General features: G+C 63.0%; 1 protein-coding gene across 2 annotated transcripts; it reads right to left on the reverse strand.

Annotated features, from left to right (window-relative positions):
- Positions 1–1903: 1903 nt before the first annotated feature.
- Positions 1904–17504, reverse strand: PLXNA3 (plexin A3). 2 transcript variants are annotated; one of them, XM_058292336.1, is made up of 34 exons: positions 17437–17504; positions 15334–15945; positions 14604–15143; positions 13921–14103; positions 12108–12236; positions 11936–12036; positions 11537–11660; positions 11303–11459; positions 11117–11216; positions 10908–11022; positions 10633–10833; positions 10442–10538; positions 9856–10046; positions 9628–9773; positions 9433–9553; positions 9190–9326; positions 8936–9106; positions 8575–8668; positions 8252–8491; positions 8020–8163; positions 7711–7945; positions 7419–7561; positions 7064–7320; positions 6565–6631; positions 6316–6462; positions 6080–6239; positions 5861–5964; positions 5593–5689; positions 5188–5378; positions 4886–5055; positions 4015–4227; positions 3761–3911; positions 2794–2904; positions 1904–2447 (listed from the first exon to the last, which is right to left on the reverse strand). In XM_058292336.1, exons 2-33 carry the CDS (start codon positions 15928–15930, stop codon positions 2809–2811), a joined length of 5619 nt encoding a protein of 1872 aa, XP_058148319.1. In that variant the 5' UTR covers positions 15931–15945; positions 17437–17504; the 3' UTR covers positions 1904–2447; positions 2794–2808. The 2 variants fall into 2 exon arrangements, with proteins under 2 accessions (XP_058148319.1, XP_058148318.1); XM_058292335.1 differs by having other exon boundaries at positions 1904–2904.
- Between the last annotated feature and the right edge of the window lie 8861 nt (positions 17505–26365).

The raw sequence follows: 26365 nt of genomic DNA on the forward strand, positions 1-26365 counted from the left end.
CACCAGCCATTAACTTTGCTACAGGTGTTACAGATGTAACATTAAAATCCAACCTTCCATGGAACATCTTTCCATCAGAAACTTTATTTTTAAAGTGGTTTTATAGAAAAATTGCATGGTAAGTACAGAAAGTTCCCCTACACCCTTCCCTTATTTCCATCTTGCAATTGTGAGGTATGTTTGTTACAATTGCTGAACCGGTACTGATACACTGTGAACTGAAGTCTGTAGTTTAGGGCTCGCTTTTGGGGTGGCAGTTGTATGGTTTTGCCAAATGCACCAAGTCATATATCTACCGTTACACTACCCTGCAGAAGAATTTCACAACCTTAAAAATGCTCTGCGCTCCTGCCCCCACCCCCACCCCCCACCGCCTTTGGCATCCTCCTCGCAGGCTGGGCTGGTTCCCTGCAGGTGGGGGGATGGCACAGCTGTCATCCTGGGAACTGGCCCTTGCCTTCCGCCTGGGCTGGAATCCCTGTCCTGGATCACATGTCTTTCTCTTTACGCTTTTACTCCTTTTTGTTCAGTGATTTGTTTTTATATGTGTCTTACATGTCTCGAGGTGTAACTTACACGCTTCTTAGGTTCAACAGAGTTTGGCATGTGCATCCAGGCAGGTAAGCACCCCACAGTGTGCCTCCTTCACCCCACAGGACTGCTGCTGCTGAAGGGCTTTAAAACGTAAGCCTCAGGGGAGTGGCTGTGGCTTGGTGGTTGAGCGCCTGCTTCCTGTGTACAAGAGGCCCCGGGTTCAATCCCCAGTACCTCCTCAAAAAATAAATAAAATGTAAGCCAGGGCACATCACTGTGTTCAAAACCCTCCAGTGGGCTCCCCGCTTACTCAGACTCAGTCAAATCCCTTAAATGTTGACAAAGCCCGACGTGAGGCGGCCTGTTTCCCCTCTAGCATCTCTCCACCCCTTCTGCCCCTTCTCCCTCTGACCCAGCCACACTAGGCTTCTAGCCTTTTCTGAAGCACAGCAGGCCCACTCCTGCCTCAGGGCCTTTGCACTGGCTATTGGCAGTCAGGCGCTCTCTTCCCCCAGGTTTCCACCTGGCTCACTCCCAGACCTCCAGGTCCTGCTCAGACACCACCCTCTCAGCGAGGCCATCTTGGACACCCAATCGACAAGGGTACCCACCTCCCCACCTGCGTGCCTCCTCCCCCCTCATTGTACCCCAGCTCCTAGAGCAGTGCCTTCCTGCACAGAGTAGCTGGACACACTCACTCCTTCATCACGTCTCGCCAAGTTCCATTTCCTCAACCCAGAACCATCCAGGTCTGTCCCAGCCCCCACCTTCACCCTCCTTTTACAGGTGTGGGTGTAAGAGGTAGGCAGGGAGGTGCCCGTGGTGGGAGATGCAACTGGGACAGGAAGGAGCTGCCAGATGTTAGGGAGTCCTGGGAGCAACTGAAGCCCTGGAGGGGGGTGAGCAGAGGGGGACGTGACCTGCCCCACAGCTTTGCAGGGTCCCTCTGCCTCCCCGTTGAGCACAGGCTGAGGGGGCCAGGGCCGACGTGGGGAGACCGGCTATCCACACAAGAGGAAACAGTGGCTGGGACCAGGGTGGGGACAGCGGAGGTGTGGAGAAGTGAGCAGATTGTGAAGAAATCCAGAGAGTCGAGCCAACGGGAGGTGCTGATGGACTGGACACGGCCTTGGGCCTCCCCAGAGTCCTGGGAAATGGCCCTTTCCCACACACACAGCGCCCAGCTCCCCTGCATCCCAATGGTTCTCATCTCTCACCCCTGAGCCCCTCCAACTCCAGAGCTTTCTTCTCTTCTTCTCAGCCAGGGTGCACCCTCCCCCGAGAGGAGTCTGGTCTCGCTGTCTGCAATTCCTCATTTCCAGGTTAGCCGCCCACCCACTTGTTCCAAGGAGCAAAGCCGCAGACCGGCTCATTTTCCAACATTTAATTAGAAAAGAAAAACATGACACGGACAAGGACAAACTCATGCAACAGAAGAGGTGTGAGGTGGAAGTCCGGGTCCACGAGAGGGGCCAGGTTCCTCAGGAGAGGCAGAAGACGCGAAGGAGTAAGGCACTGCCGCCTCGGCCCCTCGGGGCGGGCGCAGGACGGGGCAGCTGAGGGTGACGGGGTCCCGGGCAAGTGCAGACCCCACCGAGGAAGTTTGGCAGCAGGGCCAGGAGAAGGAAGGGTGCGGAGGCCGGGCAGGCCCGGCCCTCGCCTGGTATTGCTCTCCTGGTGCTCCAGAGAGCAGGGCCTTGGGAGAACGTCGAGTCCGCTCCCGAGTTTGGAGGGGACCCCGGGCACGGCCACCGTCTGAGGCAGCTGCAGGTGCACCCGCCTCCTAAGCGGGGTGCTGCTGGCACCGAGGTGCCCTTTGAGGGGTGGCTGGGCCGGCCATCGCCAGGGTGAGGTGGCGGGGGCTGGGGCCAGGGCTGGCATCGTCACAAGCGGCCCAGGCCAGGTGGCGTGGCCTGGAACAGCTCGAGGAGAGGAAGGAGGGTGAGGCTGGCAACACCCCAGGAGGGACACGTATTTACAGGGGGGAACAGCGAGGTGGAGTTAAATTAAATAAATAGGAGGTGGGGGGGGACCGGCCAGGGGGCAGGGCTGTCGCCACACCTGGGCACGCGGGAGGAGCGTGGGGGCTGCTGGTGCTGGGCCAGGGGCCTCGGTCCTGTCACCCTCTCCCCCCGCAGGGCCCAGAGAAAGGCACTAGTGAAGGGGGCCCCCGGTGCCCTCCCCCACGCCACCTGCCCCGGGCTCAGTCGGGGGGAGCCGGGCGGAGCCGCCCCCCCTGGAGAGGAGCCCCCTCCTCACCGGACCGCGCCACCCTTAGCTGGTGCCGGACACGAGACTGATGATCTGTTCCAGCTTCTGGCGCAGCTTATGCTTCCGGCAAGAGGCGTCTCGGTCCAGCGCGGTGAGAATCTGGGGGGGACGGGTGCCCTGGAGCTAGGAGACCTGGCCAGCTCCCCTCCCCAGGCCTGCCTCAGCCACCCTGCGCAGCTTCCGGCTCCCCTCTCTCACCCCTAGGCCCCTCCAGCTCCAGAACTTTCCATTCCTCTTCTCGGCCAGGGTGCCCCTCCTCCCGAGAGGGGCTGGCCTCACTGTTCCTCATTTTCAGTCCCTCCCGACCGGCCCCGCTCCCCGCCACCACTGGAGTGGCTCCTGTCCAGCTCAAGATCCTGTGCCCAAACCCAGCCAGCCTTCTCAGGCCTCATCTTACGTGACCGTCAGCAGCATGTGACGCGCGCAGCACCCCCTCCCCCCCACGCCCCTCCCCCCTCCTGACTCTCCCAGGGCCCCAGGGCTCCGCTCCTCTGTCGGCACCCACCCTGCCTCCCTGGGTGGCTCAGCCGGGCTCGGGGCTTGAAATCGGGTCTCCGTGGGCCACTCACTTCCCAAAAGCCGTCTCCAGTCCAGACCCCCGTCACGACCCCCCCGACTACTCTATCCACCTGCCAGCTTGGCGTCTCCCGTCACTCACCCTGCCCGCCCCGGTGGCCTCTGCGCACCCTCCTCGCCCCAGCGGGAGGCTCCCCGTTCCCTCAACCTCTGCCCTGGGGCAGCTGCTGCTCCAGCCCCGGGCTTCTCCCCTGGGGGGCCTCCCAATCCCAGCATCTCCAGAAGGGGGCACCCCTGCTGGTACCGGGGGCCTGGCCAGGAGTGGGACGGCAAGCCAGCCCACAGCTGGGCTGCCTGTCCCCTCCGTCCCCGCCAGCGCCTGCGGCGCTCCCTGCCTTTGCCACGGGGTCTCGGCGGGCGGGCGCCGGGCAGCACGCACCTCCTGGCGGTACTTGGTGACGTAGAAGTAGAGCTCGCTGAGCGCGCTGAGGACGTTGAAGTCGCTGGCGTGCAGGCGCGACTGCTCCACCAGGTAGGCGTCCATGTCCTGGTCGCTGATGGACGCCATCTTCGCGATGTCTCGGTAGTACCTGCGGGGACCCGGGCGGGTCACAGGGGCGGGGGGGCAGAGGCCACAGAAGCCGAGCTGCCCCAGGGCCCGGCTGGCCGCGCGACCTGCGCGCTGGCGCCCACCTCTCCACCCAGCTCTTGTAGTTGGGGATGTCCTTGGCGTAGAGCAGCTTGTTGGAGGGCGAGTCCTTGCCCAGGCGGTGCTCGGACGTGGAGCACGAGTCCATGAAGGTCTGGGCCACCACCGACAGGCAGGCGTCGGTGATGCTGTTCTTGTGGATGTCGAAGACGAACTGCGGGTTCTTGATGACGTTCACCCAGAAGCGCAGGGGCAGGCTGGCGGGAGCGGGGACAGCGCGGCCTGCGGCTCCCGGTCGGCCCCGCCGGCCCCTTCCGCCCGCTGCTCCCCGCTCCACGGCCCCCGCCGGGCCAGCCCGTGGCTCGTCTGGAGCAGGCAAGTAAGGGCGGGCTGAGGAGTTTTACTTTAGGCAGTTCCGGGGACGGACCCCGGGGACCTGGTCGACGGGAGGCAGGCGCTCAACCACTGAGCTCCGCCCCCGCCCCGTGGGTTTCGGCTTAGGGATCTTTTCGGGAAGTGAGAGAGGACGGCAGAACAACCCTTGGGTCCCCGGGAGCTCTCCACCCCTCCTAGCCATTCCTGCTCCCGGGCCACCTCCGCCCGGCCCTCCGCGGCCCACCCTGTCCCCAGCACACTCCTCGTCTCCGGAAGCCCTCTGCCCACTCTCTCTGCCTCCGTGGCGAGGGCTGCGCTGCCACTGCCGCCATCGGGCACGGCCAGAAAGACCCCGAGGTGCCACCCTCTCCGCGCCCTTCCTGCTTCCTGATCCACCTGCGTCCCACCCGCCGTGAGCCAAGGCCCTCCCTCCACGCTTGGCGGCGCCGTCCAAGCCCGCCCCCGGGCCAGGCAGCTGTCCCGTCTTGCCCGGCCCGCCGCGCCAGCCCCCCTGGCCCTGGAGGGGTCCGGGGCAGGTACCAGTTACTCTTCCAGGTGTGCCGCACGTCGGGGTCACTGATCTGGCGCTGGTCGGCCTGCTCGTCCAGGAAGTCAAACATGTACTTGATGGCCAAGGGCAGGGCCGAGCCCCGGTGGGCGGTGCTGAACACAGTCTCGAAGAGGTCGTCCACAAACTTCTGCAGGGTGCCCTGGGGGGTGGGGGGCAGCGAGGGCACGGGCCGTGAGCGAGCGGCAGCCCCAAGGCAGGCCGGACACGGGTGAAAGCCTCGGCCAAGCGCAGCCTCGCGGGGGCCTGGCAACGCCCGCCCCCCGCCTGGCACCTTGGTGGCCAGCAGCCGTGTCAGGTAGATCTCCGAGACCATCTTGCTGCCACGGTCCCCCTCGCGGTGGTCGGTGTGGTCGTGGTTCTTCACCAGGTGCCACAGCTTGGTGCCCGTCTCCTGGTCGGGCGTGATCATGGGCGCCCGCGAGCGGAGGCTGTCGGGGCTGCTGGCCGTGCGCAGCAAGCTCTCTGGGGCAGAGGACGGGCAGCTGCGGAGGCCGCGGCGGGGGGCCAGCCTTCCTGCCCGCGGTCCCCGGAGCCAGGCGGCCCTGCCCGCCGGCCCTCTCCACCTCTAGGCGCTGTGAAACCAGACGGCCTTCCAGGGCAGAGGCTGGCCTCTCAGATGGTGGGGGCTGCCGCTGCCCGGCTCCCATGACCACCGCGCAGGCCAGAAGGAACCTACCGTAGCGGCTGAGGGAGCGCGTGAAGGTGAAGGAGTTGGCCATGTTGTAGGCAGACACTTGTTTGGGCACCAGCGCCACCAAGGAGCCATCTGTCACCTGGAGACCGCAGGGACAGAGGAGGTGGTGCCGGAGGCTGAGCCGCCAAGGGGCCCGAGCCACTGCTCGCCCAGGCCCTTCCTCCACGGAGCCCCCTGCAGGGGTGGGGAAGAGCCAGGGAGCCTGCTCTTCCGTCCTGCTGTGGCTCCCTAGCTCCCGGGCGGCCCTCACCTGGTAGTGTGCCAGCGAGTTGACCCTCTTCCAGTCACACTCGATCTTGGTGGTGACATCCTCATCCTGGAGAATGATGCGGGCCATGCGGCCCTGGCGCCATTCTGCAAGCCCCAGCGTGTCCGTGAGGTCCCCTCACCCCACGCCCCCAAGCCCCCTCCCCTCCGCGTCCAGAGCAGCCCCGGAGATAAGACAAGTGGCCGAGGTGCTGCGCCTCACCCAGGTCCATGTCCTCAGCTTTGGGGCGCTGGGAGTACGGCAGGCCCTTGTACACGGCGTCCAGCAGCTTGTCCTTGGCCTGAGTCACGCTGTCACAGTTGAGGACTTTCACAGGCACCTGGGCACTGCCCTCACTCTCCGGGCACACGCAGTGCAGGGTCTGAGGTGGGGGGGAGGACCAGGGGTGGGTCCCAGCCCCGGCCCAGCCCCAGCCCCCTGCCAGCCAAGGCCCTCACCAGCGTCTTGTAGTCGATCTGCTGGCGGATGAGCTTGTCCTCGCTCAGGGAGTAGCGGGCCTCGCCCGTGATGGCATCGATGGGACCCTTCTCCATCTGCTGCTTGATGGCGCAGTAGAGCAGGAACAGGGGCTCCCCGGCGCACTCCTGCGGCGGCCCGGGGCGCACAGCTCAATACCAGCAGGACCAGGGCCCTCTGCCTCCCATCGCCGCCCCCCATCACCCCCGCCATTCCGTACCCCGGCGTACCTTCAGGAACTTGTGCAACAGGAACGTGAACCAGTTGGTGAGCATCTTCTCGGCCACCGACTCTGTCCTAGGATGGAAGAGCGCAATGGGGCCTAGGGCCTGGGCGGGGCCTGAGGGAGCAGGGGCGGGGCCAGACAGGGAGAGGGGCGGGGCCTGGCCTGAGCGTGGGAGCAGGCTGCCCTGTCCAGAGGGGGGCGGGACAGGGGCGGGGCCTGGCCTGAGCGTGGGAGCGGGCTGCCCTGTCCAGAGGGGGCGGGACAGGGGCGGGGCCTGGCCTGAGCTTGGGAGTGGGCCGCCCTGTCCAGAGAGAGCGGGACAGGGGCGGGGCCTGGCCTGAGCATGGGAGTGGGCCGCCCTGTCCAGAGAGGGGGCGGGGCCGGGCAGGGAAAGGGGCGGGGTCTGGCCTGAACCGGGAGCAGACCGCCCTGTCCAGAGGGGGCGGGGCAGGGGCGGGGCAGGACGCCCTGTCCAGAGGGAACTGGGCCAGGCAGTCAGGTACCTGCGCAGCAGCAGCTTTGGGTGGTTCTTGCTCTCGAGGTTCTTCTCAATGAGGTCCGCCAGCAGCTGCTTGAGCAGGCCCGTGGCGTAGTCCAGCCGGCTCTGCAGGGCCACCATGGTGAGCGAGGCCACGGTGCCCCGGTCGCGCATGGAGAAGCTGCTCTGCGCCTCCAGGGTGTGGATGAAGGTGAGCACGAAGGCGCGGCTGTGCAGCAGCTGCCCGAAGAGGCGCAGGGCCTTCTCGACGTTGGGGGGCGTCTGTGGGGAGCGGGGAGGGGGGGAGCTGAGAGGGTGGGGGAGAGGCAGAGGGCAGCACAGGAAGCAGGGCCGGGGGGTGGGGGGGGGCAGGGACTCACGTCCAGCTCCTTGAGCACCGGGTGCGCCTCGATGCCCGGGAAGAGCACGCGCACGGCGTAAGTGCGGTAGTCCAGGAAAGGGATCTGCACGCCATCCATGTGGTTCGTCAGCTCGTTGATGTCTGTCTGCAGCTCGGCAAAGGCTGGGGGCGGGGAGGCGGGGCCGTCAGTGGGCAGGGGAGGGGGTCGCCAGTACGCAGGGGAAGGGGCGTTGGTGGGCAGGGGCGGAGGCGGGCAGGGGAGGGGGCCTGAGGCGCCAGGGCAGACTCCCGCCCCCCTCCCCTCCAGGCACCTTCCTTGCATTCCAGGGCCACGCGGGACTCCAGGTTGTCCATCTGCAGCTGCAGGCGCTTGAGCGTGCGGTCGGCGTCCTGCGTCTTGCGCTTGTAGGCCACCAGCACGGCGGTGATGGCCAGCAGCAGGAGCCCGCCGCCCGCCGCCAGCCCGGCCACGGCCGGCAGGGTCAGCGCGCGCTCGGCCGTGATGTGCAGCGTGCCCAGCCAGAACTCCAAGCCGCCCACCAGCACCTGCGGGGACGCGCCGCGGCTGAGCTGCGCCCCGCGCCGCCCGCGCCGCCCGCGCCGCCCCGCGCCCCACGCACCAGCACGGGCTGCCGGCCGGTCTGGCTGGGCGAGTCGCACAGGAGCTGCGTGTCCGAGACGGTCAGCGCGCACGGCTGGCCCCCGATCAGCACCGTGTAGTTGAGGCGGGAGCTGCCGGCCGCCGCGGGGATCAGGTTCTTGCCCTGGGGGCGGAGCCGCAGGCCGTCAGCCCCGCCCCCGGGCCCCGCCCCACCCCCTGGGCCCCGCCCCCCGGGCCCGGCCGGCAGCCACCTTCAGCACCACGTGCGAGCCCGGCTTGACATCCAGCACGCCCGAGGGCCCGAGCGGCTCGAAGCTGGGGTCCGGGTAGTAGGTGAAGGCCGAGCGGTTGAGGGAGCGGGCCGCCTGCACGTGGTCCAGGAGAAAGCCGAACTCGTCCGGGTGCTCGCCCTGGGCCCGCGGCTGGGGCCGCCCGGGGAAGATCCCGGGAGCCTTACACAGCATGGCCGTGTCGTTGATCACCTGGCATGTCTGCGGGGACAAGGGGGCAGCCCAGCAGCGTGAGAGGCCACCGGGGGGCGGGCAGCAGGGGTCGGAGGAGGGCTGGCACTCACGTTGGTGGTCTCGATGCCGCGGTACTTGGCCCGCACGCGGGGCTCCTGGACCGTCAGCAGGTGGGTGCCGCTCACGGTGATGGCGGTGCTTCCGCTGGGGGCGGGGGCGAGGGGCGTCAGGCTCCTGCCCCTACCGACCTGGCTGGTCTCGAGGAGCTGCCAAGGCCGCCGGAAAGCCCAGGGACTCCCCACCCCGGCTGGCCCCACGGGTGCCAGGTCTGGGGCTGGTCGCCTCCCTGGGGGCGGGAGGTCGGGGGACCCCACTCCCTTGGCCAAAGAGAAGACAACAGGCTCAAAGGAGGCCAGGCTGGACGCCCCAGGCCGGGCCCCCAGGGTTGACCCCTTCTTCCCTGGGTCTTACTTGATAATGCTCCAGGTGGGCTCAAGGCGAGTGACCGTGGGGTCCTGGGTGTAGGTGTAGGTGACCCCAGGGCTGGAGATGTTGGCTCGGTCGATGGCGAGGGTGATGAGGGCCTGGCTGGGGCCCACGGGGGACCCCGGCGAGATACACACGATGGCCTCGGCGTCTCTCCTGCGGGGCCGGCTGCACGCTTAGACGGGGCGGCCGGGGCCACCCCCGCCCTGCCTCCCCGAGCCCGCGGGGCCCTCGGCCACCTCACGAACTGGCACTCCCCGTCTCGCACGGTCACGGTCACTCTGCTGCCGGCGTCCAGGGAGCTGCCCGAGATGGTGAGCCGCGTGCCCCCCGAAGCTGGGCCCCGGCTGGGACTCACACGGTGGAAAGTCGGGGTCTGCAGGAGAAACGGGCCTGAGTCGGGGCGGGGGCGGCCTGGGTCCGGGGCCCGACCCCCCCCCCACCCACACCACAGCTGGCGCGGTGGGGAGGGGCCCACCTACCACGAAGGTGTAGAGCTGCTCGGACTGCGTGCGGAAGTCGGCGGAGCAGTCACCCACGCACAGCTCCACGGGCCCCGGCGGGGGGCTGGGCACCAGCGACTCCTCCATCTCGCACACGATCCTAGGAGGCGGCGGGGTCAGGGCCAGTAGCGGCAGCGGGCACGGCAGCCCGGGCGCCCTCGCGGCTGCGCTCACCTCTCGGCGCTGACGTACTCGGAGGGGATGGAGTTGCAGCGCACGCCAGCCACGAGCAGGCCCACCTCTCGGGAGGTGAGGCCCAGGTTCTCACCCGCCAGCGTGATGCGGGTGCCGCCCTCCTTGGGCCCCATGAGGGGGTGGACCTGGCGGGCGGGATGGGCGAGTGCGGGTCGGCCTGGGCTGGCCAGAGGCCGCCGGGGCCGGCGCGGGTGGGCGGGGGCAGACCTGCGTGATGCGCGGGTGGCTGCAGCGGGGGCTCCTCTGGCTAGGGTGCATCCAGTTGGTCTTGGGGGCCGGGCAGTGGGCACGCAGCTGGCACTTGTTCTCCGAGACGCACCAGCCGCAGTTGAAGCGGGGGTCGGCCTTGAGGCAGAGGCCGCAGCTGGGCCGCTGCGCCCAGCACTTGTACAGGAGGGCTGGGGGGCACAGAGGGCGCTGCTGGGGCAGCTGGCACAAGAAGGGGCAGCAGTGAGGGGTGGGGAGGAGGGGCGGGGGTGAGGGGCAGCCAGCACGGAGAAGAGCCAGTGGGGAGAAGGAGCAGGGGTGAGGGGTGCAGAGAAGGAACAGGGGTGAGGGCCAGGGGGAGGAGGAGCAGAGGTAAGGGGCAGCCGGCAGGAAGCAGGAGCAGCCAGTGGGAAGGGGAGCAAAGTGAGGGACGGGGGGAGAGGGACAGCGAGGGGGAGGGGAGGGGGGAGGGGGAGCAGGTGGGGGCAGCCAGCTGGGGTCCAGACAGAGAAGCAGCGCCGGGAGGGTGGGGGGAGCCCTAGGACCTGGCTCCAGCCAGCCCCCACCCCGGGCCGGGGAGCCTCACCTCGGAAGCTGGCAGGCTTGTCAATGGGGAAGTCTCCGTCCCAGACCACAGAGAAATCCAGCACCGTGTCCCCATACTCGTCGCCTTCGTAGGAGTACTGGGGAGAGGGAGTCACGCGGCCCTGGTGAGGGGCCCGCCCCGCCCGCCCCCCCCCGGCGGCCGGGCCCCCCCCAGCCCCACGGCGGCCTGACCGAGGCGTTCTGGCACTGCACACTGCTGCTGTTGAAGCGCACGGCGGGCACGCGCTGCTGCCGGCCCTGCACGCCGACCACGCACTCGTAGTTCTTCTGGCCCGACTGCGGCTGGGGCAGGTTTTTGGCCCGCAGGGTTAGGGGCTGCATCACGCCGACCGGGATGAGGAGGTCCCCGCTGGGCAGGAGCTCCGGGCAGCCCTGGGGGAGGACGGCCCGTCAGCCGCCCGCCGCGAGCCGGGGCGGGAGCGCCAGGGCCCGGGCCGCGCGCTCACCTCGGGGCTGTGGACCCTGCCCTCCTGGAAGGAGCACTCGTGGGGGTGGCTGGTGCACACGTGCCGGTACTTACACCAGTGGCAGGGGTAGGGGCTGCCGACGCAGGACATGCACCTGGGGGCGGGGAGTGGCCTCAGACATCACACGGGCGGGGACCGCCACGCCCCCGCCCACGGCTGCCCCCAGCCCCCTCTGCCTCAGGACTCACGACTGGAGGACGCTGCAGTTGTAGAAGACCAGGTCGGCCCCGGCAAAGCGCACCCCCGTCTCCCTGGAGAGCAGCTGCAGCCGCACCGTGCGGGTGGCCCCTGCGGCCGGTGGGGGTGGGGGAGGCCATGAGCTGCGCGGTGGCCGCGGCTGGTCTCCACCCCCCCGCGGCCCAGCGCGCACTGACCGTGGCCCCGGGTGAGAGCCCGCAGCTCCTGGAGGGAGGGCGAGGGGCAGCGCAGCTCGCCGGAGGCCAGCAGGAGGGCCTCGCTCTCCGTCACCTCCTCGAAGGCACAGCTCACGCCCGCGCTGAGGTCTGGCACGTTGCGCACGGCCACGGTCAGCTGGCGGAGGCAGGCGGTCAGGGCGGGGTCCCCCCACCGTCCGCGCCCGCCGCCCGCGTCCCCCACACGCCACGCACCTGCACGCCGGGCGAGGTCACCGACACGTTGTTGGGCCGGACCCGCACCTGGACGCACTTGCTCAGCTCCTCCGCAAAGCCGTGCGGGGCCGAGGCGCCCGGGCAGGCCCCTTCACGGCAGCACCTGCGTGGAGTAAGGCCAGAGCCGATCCCGCAGCTGCCCCGGGCGCGCCTCGCGCCAGGTTCGATGAGGCGGGGGGTGGAGGAAGGGGACCGCAGGCAGCCCGCCCCCGCTGGCAGTGCCAGGCGTCAGCGGCCTCGCCTCTGCCCCCCGGGAGCCCAGGGAGGACCTGGCGGGCGGGGGTTCCGCTCATTAGCTGGAGAGCGGGGCGGGGAGGGAGGAGGGCGGGTGGCTCCTCTCCAGCCACCGTGGCCCTCCTGGGTCCCCCCAGCCCTCACCTGTGCTGCAGCACACACCAGCCACAGTGCGGGTCCCCGGAGCCCAGGCAGGCCGCGCAGCTCAGGTACTGCTCGCAGGTCTCCACCGGCAGTTGGCTCACCTGGGGACAGCCACGTCAGCCGCAGCCCGCGTGCGCCCCGCGGCCCCACCGCGGGCCCGCCTCGGGCCCACCTGCTTCTCACTGAGGAGGTAGATGTACTGGTGGTCGGGGCTGAAGAGCAGGTCTCGGAGGATGGGGCTGCCGTCCACCACGGGGACCGTCTCGTACAGGTGGGCATCCTGCGAGCCATCCACGCGCACCTGGGCCACGGGCGCCGGGCACGCAGGTGAGGGCCCGCCCTGCCCAGCCCTGCCGCGCACCCCAGCGTCCTCTGTTCCGGCTGGAACCTTCCAGGTTGAGGCTGGGCCAGAGCCAGGCCTGGGCTCGGAAACTTGGCCTTCCCATATCCCACATCCTCCCAACGCTGGCACGCAGAGGCCACGTAGGGCGCCCCCTGGAGGCCCTCGGGGGAAGCACAGTTGGCAAGCGAGCCCCAGGAGTCAGAGATCAGGGCTGCCTGGGGCTGGGGACAGGGCCTGATAGCCAAGGGGCGTGGGCTTCCTTCGGGGGTGACAAAAACATTCTGGAAAGACTCAGCTGCACTAACTGTGAATATTCTAAAAACTGCCAAAATCGTACACGTGGAGGGGCTGAATTGTACAGGACGCTAATTGTGCAAAAAACCGTTTCAAACCAACCAACCAAGGTCCCCGTGCTCTGTCCAGCATCTCCTTTCACAGACCTTTCTCTGCCACCCCCAGATCGCACCCCCTCTGCCCAGATGAGCAGGAAGAGAGTTTTGCAGACGGCTGCACCCCTGTCCCGTCAGCACATAGCCGAGCTCCCAGGTGCTCGCGCCAAGCCAGGCTGCCTGTCCCCCAGCGAGAGCCTCGTGGGGGGCTCCCGTTCGCTCCTTCCTGACCTGTCTGTCCGCCCCCCACCCCTAGCGACAGGCAGAAGGCCCTGCTCGCGGCCTGCTCCTGGCTGCCCAGCACCCGTGAGCACCATCCCAAATCCTTCCCGTAGCTCCCTGCCCGGCCAGCCTGGCACCCACACCCCAACAGCGCCCACCCAGCTGCAGCAGACACCCCAGGTGCCTTCCTTCTCTGTCACCCGCTGCCTCTTGACAAGTGGGGGGGCGGCTGTATGTGCTCATCTTGCTGGTGGGGTGGCCTGAAACCGCCCTACTTTCCAAATGGCCTCTGGCTCCCTTCCCGACAGCTGCTCAGGGCTTCCCCCCCAGAGCTAGGGCCTGGCTAGCCCAGCAGCCCCAGTGCCCGGGAGTGAGCGAGATGGCAGAGAGACGGGCGCCACGAAGAGAAGGAGCCTGGCAGGGGAGGGATGGGGGCAGGAAAGCCCTCTCTGGGGAAGTGGCATTTGGCGGAGACCAGAAGGAGGGAACGAGTTAGCGGTGAAGTGAAGGGAGGTTAGGGAGAGGCGGGTCCCCAGGCAAGGGAGCAGCACCCAGTGCCCAGAGAGGACCCGGAGGCTAAGAGTGGGGCATGGAGTGGACGTGGGGGGCCAAGGGTGAGACAGGGACCTGGGAGGCTTTCAGGCCGGGCACAGAGAAAGACTGCCAACAAGTGGCAGCTGTCCTCCTCGGTCCCCTCGCTCACCCAACCCAGGGCCCCACGATGCGCCATGGGTCCAGCCCCTGCTCTCCTGGTAGGGAGGCTTCACAGCAGGGCTGGTTTTGGTCCCAAGAGCGCCTGGAAGCCGGCGATTCAGGCAGCAGTGGGCAGCGGAGCTGGCGGCTGCAGGGGCGGCCCCGGGGAGCGAGGCCGGGTCTCCTTGAGCCTGGCCTTGGGACTCATCCTCCTGCACCGGCCGCGCCGTGTCCAGGGGCCCCCAGGTCCCGGGGCTCCTCTCCCTGCTCCCCCACTCCTCGCCCATCTCTCCGAGACTGCGCCCACGCCCCGATGCCAAGGGGTGCCCGGGGCCCACCTTCTTCAGGCTGCCGCTGCGTGTGCCGATGAAGACCACGGAGTGCTGGTGGTAGGTGTAGGCCGCCACGCTGGCCATGCCATCGGTGCTGTCGGCCAGCAGGGGCAGCCCCTCGATCACGTGCAGGCCGCCCAGCGGCTGGTTCAGCACCAGCCCGCAGAAGTTTCCGTTGATCTGAATGGGCTGGCGAGACAAGGGGGGCCCGGTGTGAGGGAGGCAGGGCGTGGCGGGACTGGCACGAGCTGGCCCGGAGGCCCACTTGAGCCCCTGCCTCCTTGGGGACCTCCCCCGCCCCCCCAGGGCCACTGCAGGCTGAAGAGGGAGATGGAGGAGGGAGAGCAGACGGGAGTGGGGAGGGCGAGTGAGCACGGGACGTGCCAGACGGGGACGGGGACAGACTGGGAGGTGGACGCTGACTCTGGAGAGTGGGGGGGGGGCCTGCGAAACAGAGCGCGGAGCAGCCAGGCAGGAGGAGGTGAAAGAAGACAGAAGCGGCAGGTGCCGGGAGAGGAAGAGAGCAGGCAGGGGGCCCGTCGGGAGGCAGGCGTGGGAGCTTGAGGGCCCGGCTGCCTCTCCCGGGGCCACCCCGGGCCGGGGACAGGGCGGCCCCGGGCGCCGGCCGATGCCGGGCACGCGAGGCAGGAGCCGGGCCGGCGGCGCGGGGCCGGCGGGGGGCGGCTCACGGTGTTGATGCAGGGCAGCTCCTTGTTGATGAGCCAGGGCAGGGCCAGCGTGCCCTCCCCCCGGTAGCAGGACTGGATGCGGCGGCGGATGTGGGCGTTGATGGCGCCGAGGGTGAAGAGGCACAGGACGGTCTGCCGGGGCGGGCTGGCCCGGTTCTTCTGGCCCTGGGAGAAGACGGTGAAGAGGACGTCCTCGTCGGCCGGCACGCCCAGGGCCTGGGCCAGCCGCGGGCCCGGCTTGGCCAGGTGGGCGCTCTGCACCAGGCGGTACTCCACCCCCCGCCAGGAGCAGCCGATCGGGAACTCCACGTAGGAGTAGAACTCGGCGTCCCCCGCGCACATGCGCACGATCTTGGACGTGAAGAACTTCTCGCCCGCCGTGTCCAGCAGGGTCTGCTGCGTGTCCAGCTGCAGGGTCAGGAAGTAGACGAAGGAGGCGCTGACGAAGCCGTAGACGTAGTAGATGTCGAAGGCGGGGTACAGGGACAGGGTGTCAGAGGGGATCTTGATCTGGGACGAGACGAACTCGTCCTGGTACACCTGGTGGGGGGGTCCGGGGAGAGAGGCAGCGGGCATGAGGCCAGGGCCCCCCCCCCCCGCACCCACCCCCGGCCTGCCCGCTTCCCCCCGCGGCCGTCCGCCCGCCCCCTCTCCCTTCCTCCCCCGCCGCCGAGGTCCCCCCCCCTCCCCCTCTCGGAAGGGGCGAGCAGGCTGGGCGGGCCTCACCCACCAGGCTGAACATGTCGGCGCTGTCCTCGTCGCCGATGAGCCGGCGGGAGCTGAGGGTGGGAAAGTACTCGGACTTGCCGTCCACGGCGGTGCCCACGAACAGCTTGCTGGGCCCCTGGCCCTGCTCCACGATGACGCCGGCCATGGAGTCGGGCTCGGGGGCCCCCGACAGGTAGTGCTCCTTGCGGTGGTGCGGCTCGCCGAGCTTGAACAGGTCGTCCAGCCGCAGGAACTGGCAGATGCCCTGCCAGATGCTGCCGCAGGCCACCAGGCGCCGGGCCGCGTAGTCGATGAGCAGCAGCTTGTTGACGTTGTCCGCGGGCGCCAGGCGGTGGGTGCACACCCGCATGCTGGGCGGCGGGTAGCAGCGGGCGTTGTCCTCCACGGGCCCCGTGACGTGGGCGCGCAGCTCCGTCAGGTTGGGGGCCAGCTTGAAGACGCGGTTCACCGCGCCCACGAACACCTCCCCCGTCACCCGGTGCACGGCCAGGTGCGTGAGCGTGGTGTCCGTCACGGCGAACGCCCGGAAGGGCCGGCCGCTGCCCAGGGCCCCCTCCACGGCGAGGAGGAGCAGCGGGAGCAGGGAGACAGGGGGCATCGTCGGCGGCTGTGCCTGCAGAGAGACGGCGGTGGCGGTCGGAGGCCCCGGCCCCACCTGCCCACGTCCCGGGCTGGCGAGCTCCAGGCCACCGCAGCCCAGAGCCCCAGATGGTGGCCGCGGCTGGAGAGGAGGGGCCTCCGCCAGGGGCAGCGGCAGGCCGGGGGGCCATCAATCATCTCTCCCACCCCGCGCTGGAAAGGAGCCAGGGAGGCTGGCCTCGGCCTGGCCACACCCAAGGGGCAGCAGCGCCAGATGCGCCGAAAGGCCCTCCTGGAACCCGGCTCCCCGACAGTCCCCCCCCCCAAAAAAAAGAGCGACCTCAGGGAACCCCCACGTGCAGAGACCCCCGCGCCTGAGTTGGGTGAAGGGGGAAGGTGGGGGAAGAATGATCGCCGGTGCAGGGTGGGGGGTGGGCACCCAAAAGTGATGCCACCAGGAGCCCCGGGACAAGGCTCTGGGAAATCAAGGCCTGGCCCTGCCACCACCGCCCGCCGGGCCCCAGCCGCCTCCTGGGTGCCTGCTGGCCGCTCCGCGACAACACAAAGCCGAGACGCGCCTGCCCCCCCGCCGCCACGCGCCCAGACGCACATAAGTCAAGCTCGGCTCAGGAGCGGTCAGACGGGTGCCCGGGGCCCCGGCGCCGCGCTCCCTCAGTTGCCACAGGTTGGCGGGGGAAGGGGAGGTGCACGGGGGCCAGCGACCCCCACCTGGGAGCCCCGGGGGCCTGGAGGAAGGGGACAAGGACCCCCCTGAAACAGCGGGGCCTCGAGGAGGCAGGCGGGGGCAGGAGGGACTGTGCCGCCCCGGCAGGGTCTCCCCCCCAGGCCACACCCAGCCCTCGGTCCAGCCCCAGGCTGGCCCCAGGCTGCAGAGACCGCAGGGCAGCGTCGTGGCAGCGGGCAGGGCACAGCGCCACCCTCTCGGGGCCCGACCCCCAGGGAAACAGGAGGTCTCTGGCTGGGGGAGGGGGCGGAGAGACAGACGGGGGAGGCACAGAGGGGGTCAGGGGGAAACGCCTCTGCTGGAAGCAGGAGCAGCCCCGCGGCTTGAAAGCGCCAAGTTTCGGCTCGGGTTTGTCACCTGGCCACGGACGCATCCCGCACCCCGAGAGCCACGGAGAAGAAAGGAAGGGGGGGAAGCGGAGGCCGAATCTCCCCCCCCCGCACTCCCTCCCCAGCCGGCAGGGCCGCAAGCCCAGGGAGGGGCGGCGTGCGGGTGCGGGGAAGGGCGGGGGAGGCGGGATGGGCAGCGGGGACCCCGGCCCGGCCTGGCGCTGGAGCCTGGCTCTGGCAGCCCGACGCCGGGAGGCCGGCAGCCCGCGGAGCCCCGCGGCCCCGCGCCCGCTGCACCGCGCCCACCGCCGCGCGGCCGCCACAAAGGGTCCCCGGCAGGCCAGGGCGCTGGGCTCGGGCGAGCCGTCCCCGGGGCGCGGGCACCGAGGGCCAGGCCGAGCCCCGGGCCGCGAGCGGGCTGGCCCCGCGCGGGCGGCGGGCGGCCACCTACCTGTCCCTCCGCCGCCGATGGCTCCGGGCGGCCCCGGCCACGTGGACGCCCCCGGCCCCGCAGCGCCCGGCTCCGCACCCCCCGCCGCTCGCCCGCGCCCCGCGCGCGCGCGCGTCGCCGCCGCCGCCCACACACTGGGCCGGCCCGCGGCCGCCGGGGCCTTTTAAACCCGGACCGTACCACCGCGCCGGGCGGGGGCGCCCAGGGAGGGCCGGCGGGGGCGCCGGGCGCCGGGCGCGGGGCGCGGGCGAGCGGCGGGCCCGGGCGGGAACGGGCGCCCGCGCGCAGCCCCAGCCCCGCGGCGCCGCCGGGGGCCCAGCGAGCCCCCCCCCCCCAACCCCCCCCCTCCGCGCAATGGCCGCGTCGGCGGCGCGCGCCTCCCCGCGCTCCCGCCCGCCGCCTCCGGCCACCCGGAGCCCCCGCGCGCGCGCCCGCGCCACACCCCCTCGGGCCCGGGCGCGGCCCGAGACACCTGCTGCCCCGAGCGCGCGCCGCCCCCGCCCGGCCCGGCCCGGGCATCGTCTCAGGAGCGCAGCGGCGGGGGCGGGCGGCTGGGCCCTGGACGCCCCCCGGGGCTGACGGCCCGAGGGCCCCGAGAGCCCTCTGGGGACACCACCAACGCCTCGGGCAGGGCCTCCGGGCCGCCTGCCCCTGGCACCTGGCGCCTTCCGCGCCCGGGGCCCCCGCGCTCGCCGGGCCTTTCCCTTTCTCCCCGCAGGCAGCGCGGTGGGAGCTCATTCCCTCACCCTACAGCTCGGCCCTTTGAAGTGTACGGCCCGGCGGCTTGTCGTCGAGGCACGGAGGTGTAAAGCCGTCGTCACGAATTCCAGAACACCCCCAAAAGCATCCCGTCCCCGTTAGCCATCACCCCCTCCCTCCCCAGCCCAGTCCCCCCCCAGCCCCAGGCAACCCGTCATCTGCTTTCTGGCTCCGCGGATTGGCCTCTTCTGGGTATTTCATATAAATGGCATTTCAGACAATGTGTGGCCTTTGGTGTCTGGCTCCTTTCCTTGGCGCAATGTTTTCAGGGTTCACCCCCTTTGCAGCATGTATTGGAAAGTCACGGCTTTAGATGGCTGAATACGATTCCATTGTGTGGCTCGACTGCATTTGGTGTGTCCATTCATCGGTCACTGGATGTCTGGATGGTTTCCACTTCCGGGCTATTGTGCCTCGTGCTGCTAAGGCATTTGGGGACAAAGCTTTGAGTGTCTGCTTTCAGTTCTCTTGGGTATATACCTAGGTGTGGCATCACTGCTTGGTCGGGTAACTCTGTTTAACCTGTGGAGGAACTGCCACACTGTTTTCCACCACACCAGAGTTCTAATTCCTCCACCCTCTTGCCAACACTTGTTGTTGTCTTTTTTATTGCAGCCATCCTACTGGGCATGACGTGGTATCTCGTGGTGCTTTTTGACTGGCCTTTTTCTCTCATGGCTACTGATGTGGAACATCTTTTCATTGGCCACTTGTGTCTCTTCTTTGGCGAAACATCTATTCAAATCCTTTGCCCATTTTTCATTTTTCAATTGGATTATTTTTCAAGGCATTATTGCATTGTAGGAGTTCTCGATGCATTCTTTTTTTTAAAAAAGATTGATTTTATTCCTCTCCCCCCGCTTCACCCGTTGTTTGCACTCACTGTCTGCTCTCTGTTCGTTGTGTGTTCTTCTTTTTTAGGAGGCACTGGGAACCAAACCTTGGACCTCCCATGTGGGAGGGAGGCGCCCAATGGCTTGAGCCACCTCTACTCCCCACTTGTTATGTCTCTCATTGTGTCTCTTCATTGCATCATCTCGTTGCGTCAGCTTGCCCCACCAGCCCTTCATGTCAGTTTGCTGTCTTGCTCGTCTTCTTTAGGAGGCACCAGAAACCCAACCCGGGACCTCCCATGTGGTAGGTGGGTGCCCAACTGCTTGAGCCACATCTGCTTCCCCTAGACATATTGTAGATAAGTCCCTTGTCAGATCTAGGATTTGAAAATATATTCTCCCAATCTGTGTGTTAACCTTTCATTTTTTTTTTAAGATTTTTATTTTTATTTATTTATTTTTTAAAGATTTATTTATTTATTTAATTCCCCGCCTCCCCCGGTTGTCTGTTCTCTGTGTCTATTTGCTGAGTCTTGTTTCTTTGTCCGCTTCTGTTGTCGTCAGCGGCACGGGAAGTGTGTGCGGCACCATTCCTGGGCAGGCTGCTCTTTCTTTCGCGCTGGGCGGCTCTCCTTACGGGGCGCACTCCTTGCACGTGGGGCTCCCTTATGCGGAGACACCCCTGCGTGGCAGGGCACTCCTTGCGCGCATTAGCACTGCGCATGGGCCAGCTCCACACGGGTCAAGGAGGCCCGGGGTTTGAACCGCGGACCTCCCATGTGGTAGGCGGACGCCCTAACCACTGGGCCAAGTCCTTTTTCCCAAGATTTTTATTTTTAATTTATTTCTCTCCCCTTCATCTCCTCCACCCCTGTTGTCTGCTTTTCTGTGTCCATTCGCTGTGTATTCTTCTATGTCCACTTGCATTCTCAGCAGCACCAGGAATCTGTGTCTCTTTTTTGTTGTATCATCTTACTGTGTCAGCTCTCCATGCGTGCGGTGTCACCCTGGGCAGGCTGCGCTTTTTTCGTGGTGGGCTGCCCTCCTTACGGGGCACACTTCTTGCACGTGGGGCTCCCCTAGCAGGGGACACCCTTGCGTGGCAGGGTACTCCTTGCACGCATCAGCACTGCACGTGGGCCAGCTCCACGCTGGTCAAGGAGGCCCTGGGTTTGAACCCTGGACCTCCTATATGGTAGGCAGACGCTCTATCAGTTGAGCCAAATCCACTTCCCCCTTTCTCTTTCTTGATGTTGTCTTTCAAAGCACAAAAATTTTAGATTTTGATCATGTCCAGTTTATGTTTTTTTTCCTTTCCTTGTTCGTGCTTTTGAAGCCATGTCTAAGTTTCCATGGCCAAATCTGAGGCCATGGAGATTCCCTCTATGTTTTCTAAGAGTTTTACAGTTTTAGCTCTTACTTTTAGGTCGCTGAGCCATTTTGACTTAATTTTTGTATTTGCTTTGAAGTAGGAGCTGTTTTAATTTGCTAGAGAGCTGCAGATGTGAAGTACCAGAAATGGGTTGGCTGGGTTCTTTTTTGTTTGTTTTTGGGGGTGTACTGGGACCTCATAAGTAGAAAGCCAGTACTCAACCACAGAGCCACACTGGCTCCTCTCAGTTTTTTTTTTTTTTTTCCGCTTGTTTGCTTGTTGTTTGTCTTTGTTCTTAGGAAGTACTGGGAACTAAACCTGGGACCTCTCATGTGGGAAGCAGGCACTCAGCTGCTTGAGCCACATCCACTCCCCAAGGGTTGGCTTTTTTTTGTTTGTTTGTTTACCATATTTGAAATTTTTTTAAAGATTTATTTTATTTATTTCTCTCCCCTTCCCCTGCCCACCCCCCATGGTCTGCTCTCTGTGTTCATTCGCTGTGTGTTCTTCTGCATCCGCTTGTATTATCCAGCGGCACTGGGAAACTGTGTTTCTTTTTTGTTGTGTCATATTGCTGTGTCAGCTCTCTGTGTATGCGGTGCCACTCCTCGGCGGGCTGCACTTTTTTCACGCGAGGTGGCTCTCTTTGTGGGGTGCACTCCTTGTGCGTGGGGCTCCCCTACAAGGGGGTGCTCCTGCGTGGCACGGCACTCCTTGCGCGCATCAGCACTGCGCATGGGCCAGCTCACCACATGGGCCAGGAGGCCCTGGGTATCGAACCCTGGACCCTCCAGTTGGTAGGCGGATGCTCTATGCATTGAGCGATGTCCACTTCCCAAGGGTTGGCTTTTATAAATGAGATTTCTTTGAGGTAAAAGCTTACATTTCCAAGGCCGTGAAAAGCCAACTCAAGGCACCATCAGAGGTGCTTTCTCACACCCATGGGAATGGGTGAGTTCAGAAACGTAATCTTTCTCTTTGGGAGATTCATAAAATAATTTCAGACTGCCCCAGGAGTGCAGTCCTTCTTTTGCATGTGGACCTCCGGTTGTCCCAGCACTATTTGTTGGGGAAAAAAAACATCCATTCTCCCATCAACCTGCCTTGGTGCTATTGCACAAAACCAATTGCTTATGAATGTGAGGGTCTTCTCTGGGCTCTCAATCTATTCCACTGATCCGTATGTCTGTCCTTAGGTCTGTTTTGATTCCTGTAGCTTTGTAGTGAGTTTTGGAATTGGGAACTGTGAATCCTCCAACTTTGTTCTTCTTTTCAAGATTGTTTTGGCTCTTTAGGGATCCCTTGCATTTGCATATGAATTCTAGGATCTGCTTTTCCACTTCTGCAAAAAAAAAAAGGCAGTTGGAATTTTCATAGGCAGGACACTGAATCTGTAGATCCGTTTGGAAGGTGTTGCCATCTTAACAATATTAAGGCTTCCAATCCATGAACATGGAATGTCTTTCTATTTATTTGTTCTTCTTCCATTTCTTCTTGTGGCAAACCAGGCTGGCTCTGTGAGACCCTGATGGAAGTTCAAGGAAAACTTTGAAAACAGATGGTTGAAAATGACTGTAGCCATCATGTCTGGCTGAGGAGTCTTGTAAGTCACATAAACCTATAGAATTCATTGAGTATGTAAGGGGATGAAAGCAACTGTGACGTTTGGAACATAGCCTGATTGAAACACATGAGACATTTAATCGCAAGCTGTGCTAGGTTAGATATGCTTATGATTAACCAGGAGGTTAGATTCATGAGTCATGATCCATTGTTAATTCTGCATCAAGACTAGAAACGGGAATGTATTTGGGGAACAAACTAATAAAGGAGCTGCTTCTCTGAGCATGCAAGTGCAGCATATGCGTGTACTTTCTTCATGCACCTGAGTCTTGCAGTACAAGACTCTTCCCACTTTTGGACCCCAACAAGTGGCACCTGAACAGGGAGATGACACAGTGATGAGGACAAGGAGGGACACTGACAGGTCATACACTCCTGGTAAGGGAAGCAGGACAGTTCATGTCCACGACTCGTTGTAATTATGGGAGCACGGTTATCTAAGGAACAGTCAAAATTTATGAAGGTTTTGCAGCAGAGCTAAGGTAGCACAGGAGCAACTTGTGTCTTTTCTCCAATGTCTTTTTGATTATTGTCCTTGGTTTCCCGGTGAGGGGAGGCCTGGATTTGCAAGACTGGAAAAGGGTGGGAGAAAAATTGAAATACCATCATGAAGCAGGTTACTGTTGAGCATTTAGCCCTCTGGGACTTAATTAAGTCTGCTCTTGAACCAGTCCAATTAGACTCCAACCCTGAACCCTGCGAGCCTTCTTTGGTACCTTCGGGCCTGAAGGCCGCTGCTGAAAAAGCACTTCCCAAGACTTACATACTTGAGCGAGATGTCTCTGAATGTGATCATAATTTTGCTCCCCAAACACAAAAGTGTTTAAAAGAAGGCTTAATGGAGGGGAATATATCAGCAAGTTTGTATCTGGTGGTATTAAATCCTCAACAACAGCCTGTCCATGAGCCCCTTCCTCATAATGTTTTTAAAGAATTAAAAAGGAGTATGAAAGATAATGGAGGGCGGTGGACTTGGCCCAGTGGTCAGGGCGTCCGTCTACCACATGGGAGGTCCGGGGTTCAAACCCCGGGCCTCCTTGACCCGTGTGGAGCTGGCCCATGCACAGTGCTGATGCGCACAAGGAGTGCCCTGCCATGCAGGGGTGTCCCCCGCATAGGGGAGCCCCACGCGCAAGGAGCGCGCCTGTAAGGAGAGCCACCCAGCGCGAAAGAAAGTGCAGCCTGCCCAGGAATGGCGCCGCCCACACGGAGAGCTGACACAACAAGATGACGCAACAAAAAGAGACACAGATTCCCGTGCCACTGACAACAACAGAAGCGGACAAAGAAGACGCAGCAAATAGACACAGAGAACAGACAACCTGGGTGGTGGGGGGAAGGGGAGAGAAATAAATAAATAAATCTTTTTAAAAAGAGAAAGATAATGGAATCCCCCCCCCCCCCCATACAGAGGGACTCCTCGGCGTCTTGGCAAATGCTCATGCTCTGATACCAGCAGACTGGAAACTGTGAGTCCACGCTATCACTACATGGCTCGGTACAGTAGCTGGCTAACTGAATATTGTGAATGAGCCGATCAGCAGCATATTTGACATCTTCTTCACCAGCTTCCTGTTACTCTTGCAGCTCTTCTTGGTAAAGGCCAACTGGCCAATCCTCAGGCTCAGGCTCAGGCAGATCAAAGGTTGTTTACTCAATGCTCTGAAATCCCCCAGAAGGCGCGGAAGGCTGTGCCAGAAGGTAAATGTCCTCAGAAGTCTTTCGCCTCCATTAGACAGGGTGCCCATGAACCTTATATGGATTTTATAGATGGGCTTAGAGAGGCCATTGATTGACAGCTAGACGGTAGTCAGGCTGCTGACACGGTTTACCTCTGCAGCTGGCTTATGAGACTGCTGACGCTGTCAAGAGGTTCTGTTACCTATCAAAACCCCTGCTGTTGCCGTAGGAGACTATCCGAAGGCCTGTCAAAATGTGGGTCCTGAGCGCCACAAGGCCAAGGTCATTTCCACTCTTATTAATACCAATGTCGCTTGGTTTAAGTATGAAAAGAGAGGACATGTTCAGAGGGCTTGTACTGTTCAAAATTCTTCTCCCTCTGAACGCTTGCCCACTCAAGTCTGTCCTAAATGAAAAGGGACAAAGCAAGGGGCCAACCAACGCAGATCCCAACTCGACAGTCAAGGGCGACCCCTGTTGGGAAACGCCCAAGGGAGCAGGGCTCCTGGCGCTCCCGAAACATAGCAGAGCAAACCACAGGTGTTTGGGGAAATGCCTGGTCTTCAATCTCTGACCTGAAAGCAAGCACCCGAGGAAGTGCCGGACTTGACCTACGCTCCCCCGAAGAAATCATTTTGAAAGAACAAAATAAGATGGAGTTGGTTCCCACAGGTGTCTCTGGCCCTCTACCCAGAAATACTTTCGGTCTTCTCGTAGGATGATCCAGTGCTACTATTAATGGGCTCACAGTTCACCCCGGTGTTATTGGTAATGACTAGACAGGAGAAATAAAAATTATGCTTAGTTCCAGTGTGTTTCGAATTGTTCCAAAGGGGCAGCATATTGCACAACTTTTGCTCCTTCCTATGCCTCCTATCAAATCAGAACCTAAGGACCGAGCTGGGGGCTTTGGCAGTGCCACTGTCCAACAATTCTGAACTCAGGCCCCACAGCAGAATAAACCTCTGCGAACGATATCCATAAATGGAGTAACAGTTCCTGGTTTAGTTGACACAGGAGCTGAAGTATCAGTTATTTCAGAGTCCTTTCAGCCATCTGCCTGGCCTAAAGAATCCCGCTCCTTTCCTTTGCAAGAAATAGGAGGGTCAACAACTGCACAGCGTAGTTCTAGGTTATTACAGGTAACTGGGCCAGAGGGACAGCGAGGACATTTTCAACCCTATGTTGTCCCCATCCCTATTAATTTGTGGCAAAGAGACTTAATATCTCAATGCCAAAATCACCATTCCGCATTTTTAATAATGGTCACTGATCGTTTGCCCCTTACGTGGATCTCTAGCAAGCCTGTATGGGCTGATCAGTGGCCTTTAGCAGAGGAGAAACTTTCTCATACACATCAACTGGTGGAAGAGCAATTAGCCCTTGCTCGCGCAGAGATGTCCCACAGTCCCTGGAACGCTCCTATTTTTGTTATTCCAAAGAAGTCTGGAATGATCTTAGACAAAACAACAAAATTATTCAACCCATGGGAGCCTTACAACCAGGTCTCCCTAACCCCGCTTTGATCCCCAGAAATTGGCCTCTAATTATTGTCGACTTGAAGGACTGTTTCTTTCCTCTTCCCTTAGCTGTGCAAGATCATCCTCGGTCTGCCTTGTCCTTGCCAGCTCTTAACACTGCTTCTCCCATGCAGAGCTATCAATGGACTGGGCTTCCTCAAAGTATGGTTAAGAGTCCTACCATTTGGCCATATCTACTTCATCAAATTTCACAGCCTATTCGTGAAAAATTTCCCAAAGTTATTCTCCACCACTATATGGATGATGTTTTACTTGCAGCCGATACAGAAAAGAGCTTACAGGTTCTTTTACGTGAAGTCCTTCACATCATAATGGGTTACTCTTGGCTCAAGAAAAAATGCAAAGGGTTGACCTGTAGCAGTATTTAGATGCTATTTTAGCCAACAGAATTGTGTGGCCGTCAGCCTTTACGTTAACCGCTCTTTCTGAACTTACTTTGAATGATTTGCAGCATATTTGAGGAGTCATAAGCTGGAGAAGACCCACGTTAGGGATTCCTGCGAATCAACTGCAACATCTGTTTAACGCCCTTAAGGGAGCTACACGTCTGACTTCCCAACGTGTGCTAACTGCTGAAGCCGAAGCTGACCTGGACTTGGTGTCCCAAGCCATCTCACAAAGGTATTTACATCGTCTTGGCCCTGACTTCCCGATACATTTTTTCCTGTCTTTTTACACCACGTTCTCCAACAGGATTGATAGGCCAATTGACTCCAGCACTTCGTATTCTCGCGTGGGTTTATTTATCCCATACGCCAAAGAAATCACTTACTCCAGACGTTCAACTTGTTGCCTCTTGGATCAGAAAGGGATGGAATTGCTGCTTGCAGGTAAGTGGAGAGGAACCTTCTTCATCATTCATTCCCTTTACCACCTCGCTTTGCTGCAGCATTCCCGTGACTTTCAAATTGCCTTAATAGATTTCTATGGGAAAGTCAGCTTCTTCCTTCCTGCTGAGAAATTCCTCCCACACTTGCATACCTTGCCCTTTACTCTCCCTACTGTTCTTTCTCATCAGCCCCTTCCTCACGCTCTCACTGTTTCTGTCGATGGATCTGGAAAAAGCAGTAAAGCTCTCTTCCCTGGAAAACACCAGAAGGCTGGCCATCATTTACTTTGCA

The sequence above is a fragment of the Dasypus novemcinctus genome, chromosome X (assembly GCF_030445035.2).
Source record: "Dasypus novemcinctus isolate mDasNov1 chromosome X, mDasNov1.1.hap2, whole genome shotgun sequence".
In the NCBI taxonomy this organism is placed as follows: Eukaryota; Metazoa; Chordata; class Mammalia; order Cingulata; family Dasypodidae; genus Dasypus; species Dasypus novemcinctus.

Excerpts from the sequence above, each read along its gene's own strand:
- PLXNA3 (XM_058292336.1), bottom strand. The coding sequence starts at position 15,930 with ATGCCCCCTGTCTCCCTGCTCCCGCTGCTCCTCCTCGCCGTGGAGGGG. Across the intron at positions 12,237-13,920 it reads GCAGCGGCAGCCTGAAGAAG|GTGCGCGTGGATGGCTCGCA; the intron begins GTGGGCCCCGGG and ends CCCGTGGCCCAG. Across the intron at positions 9,327-9,432 it reads AGCAGCTCTACACCTTCGTG|ACCCCGACTTTCCACCGTGT; the intron begins GTAGGTGGGCCC and ends TTTCTCCTGCAG.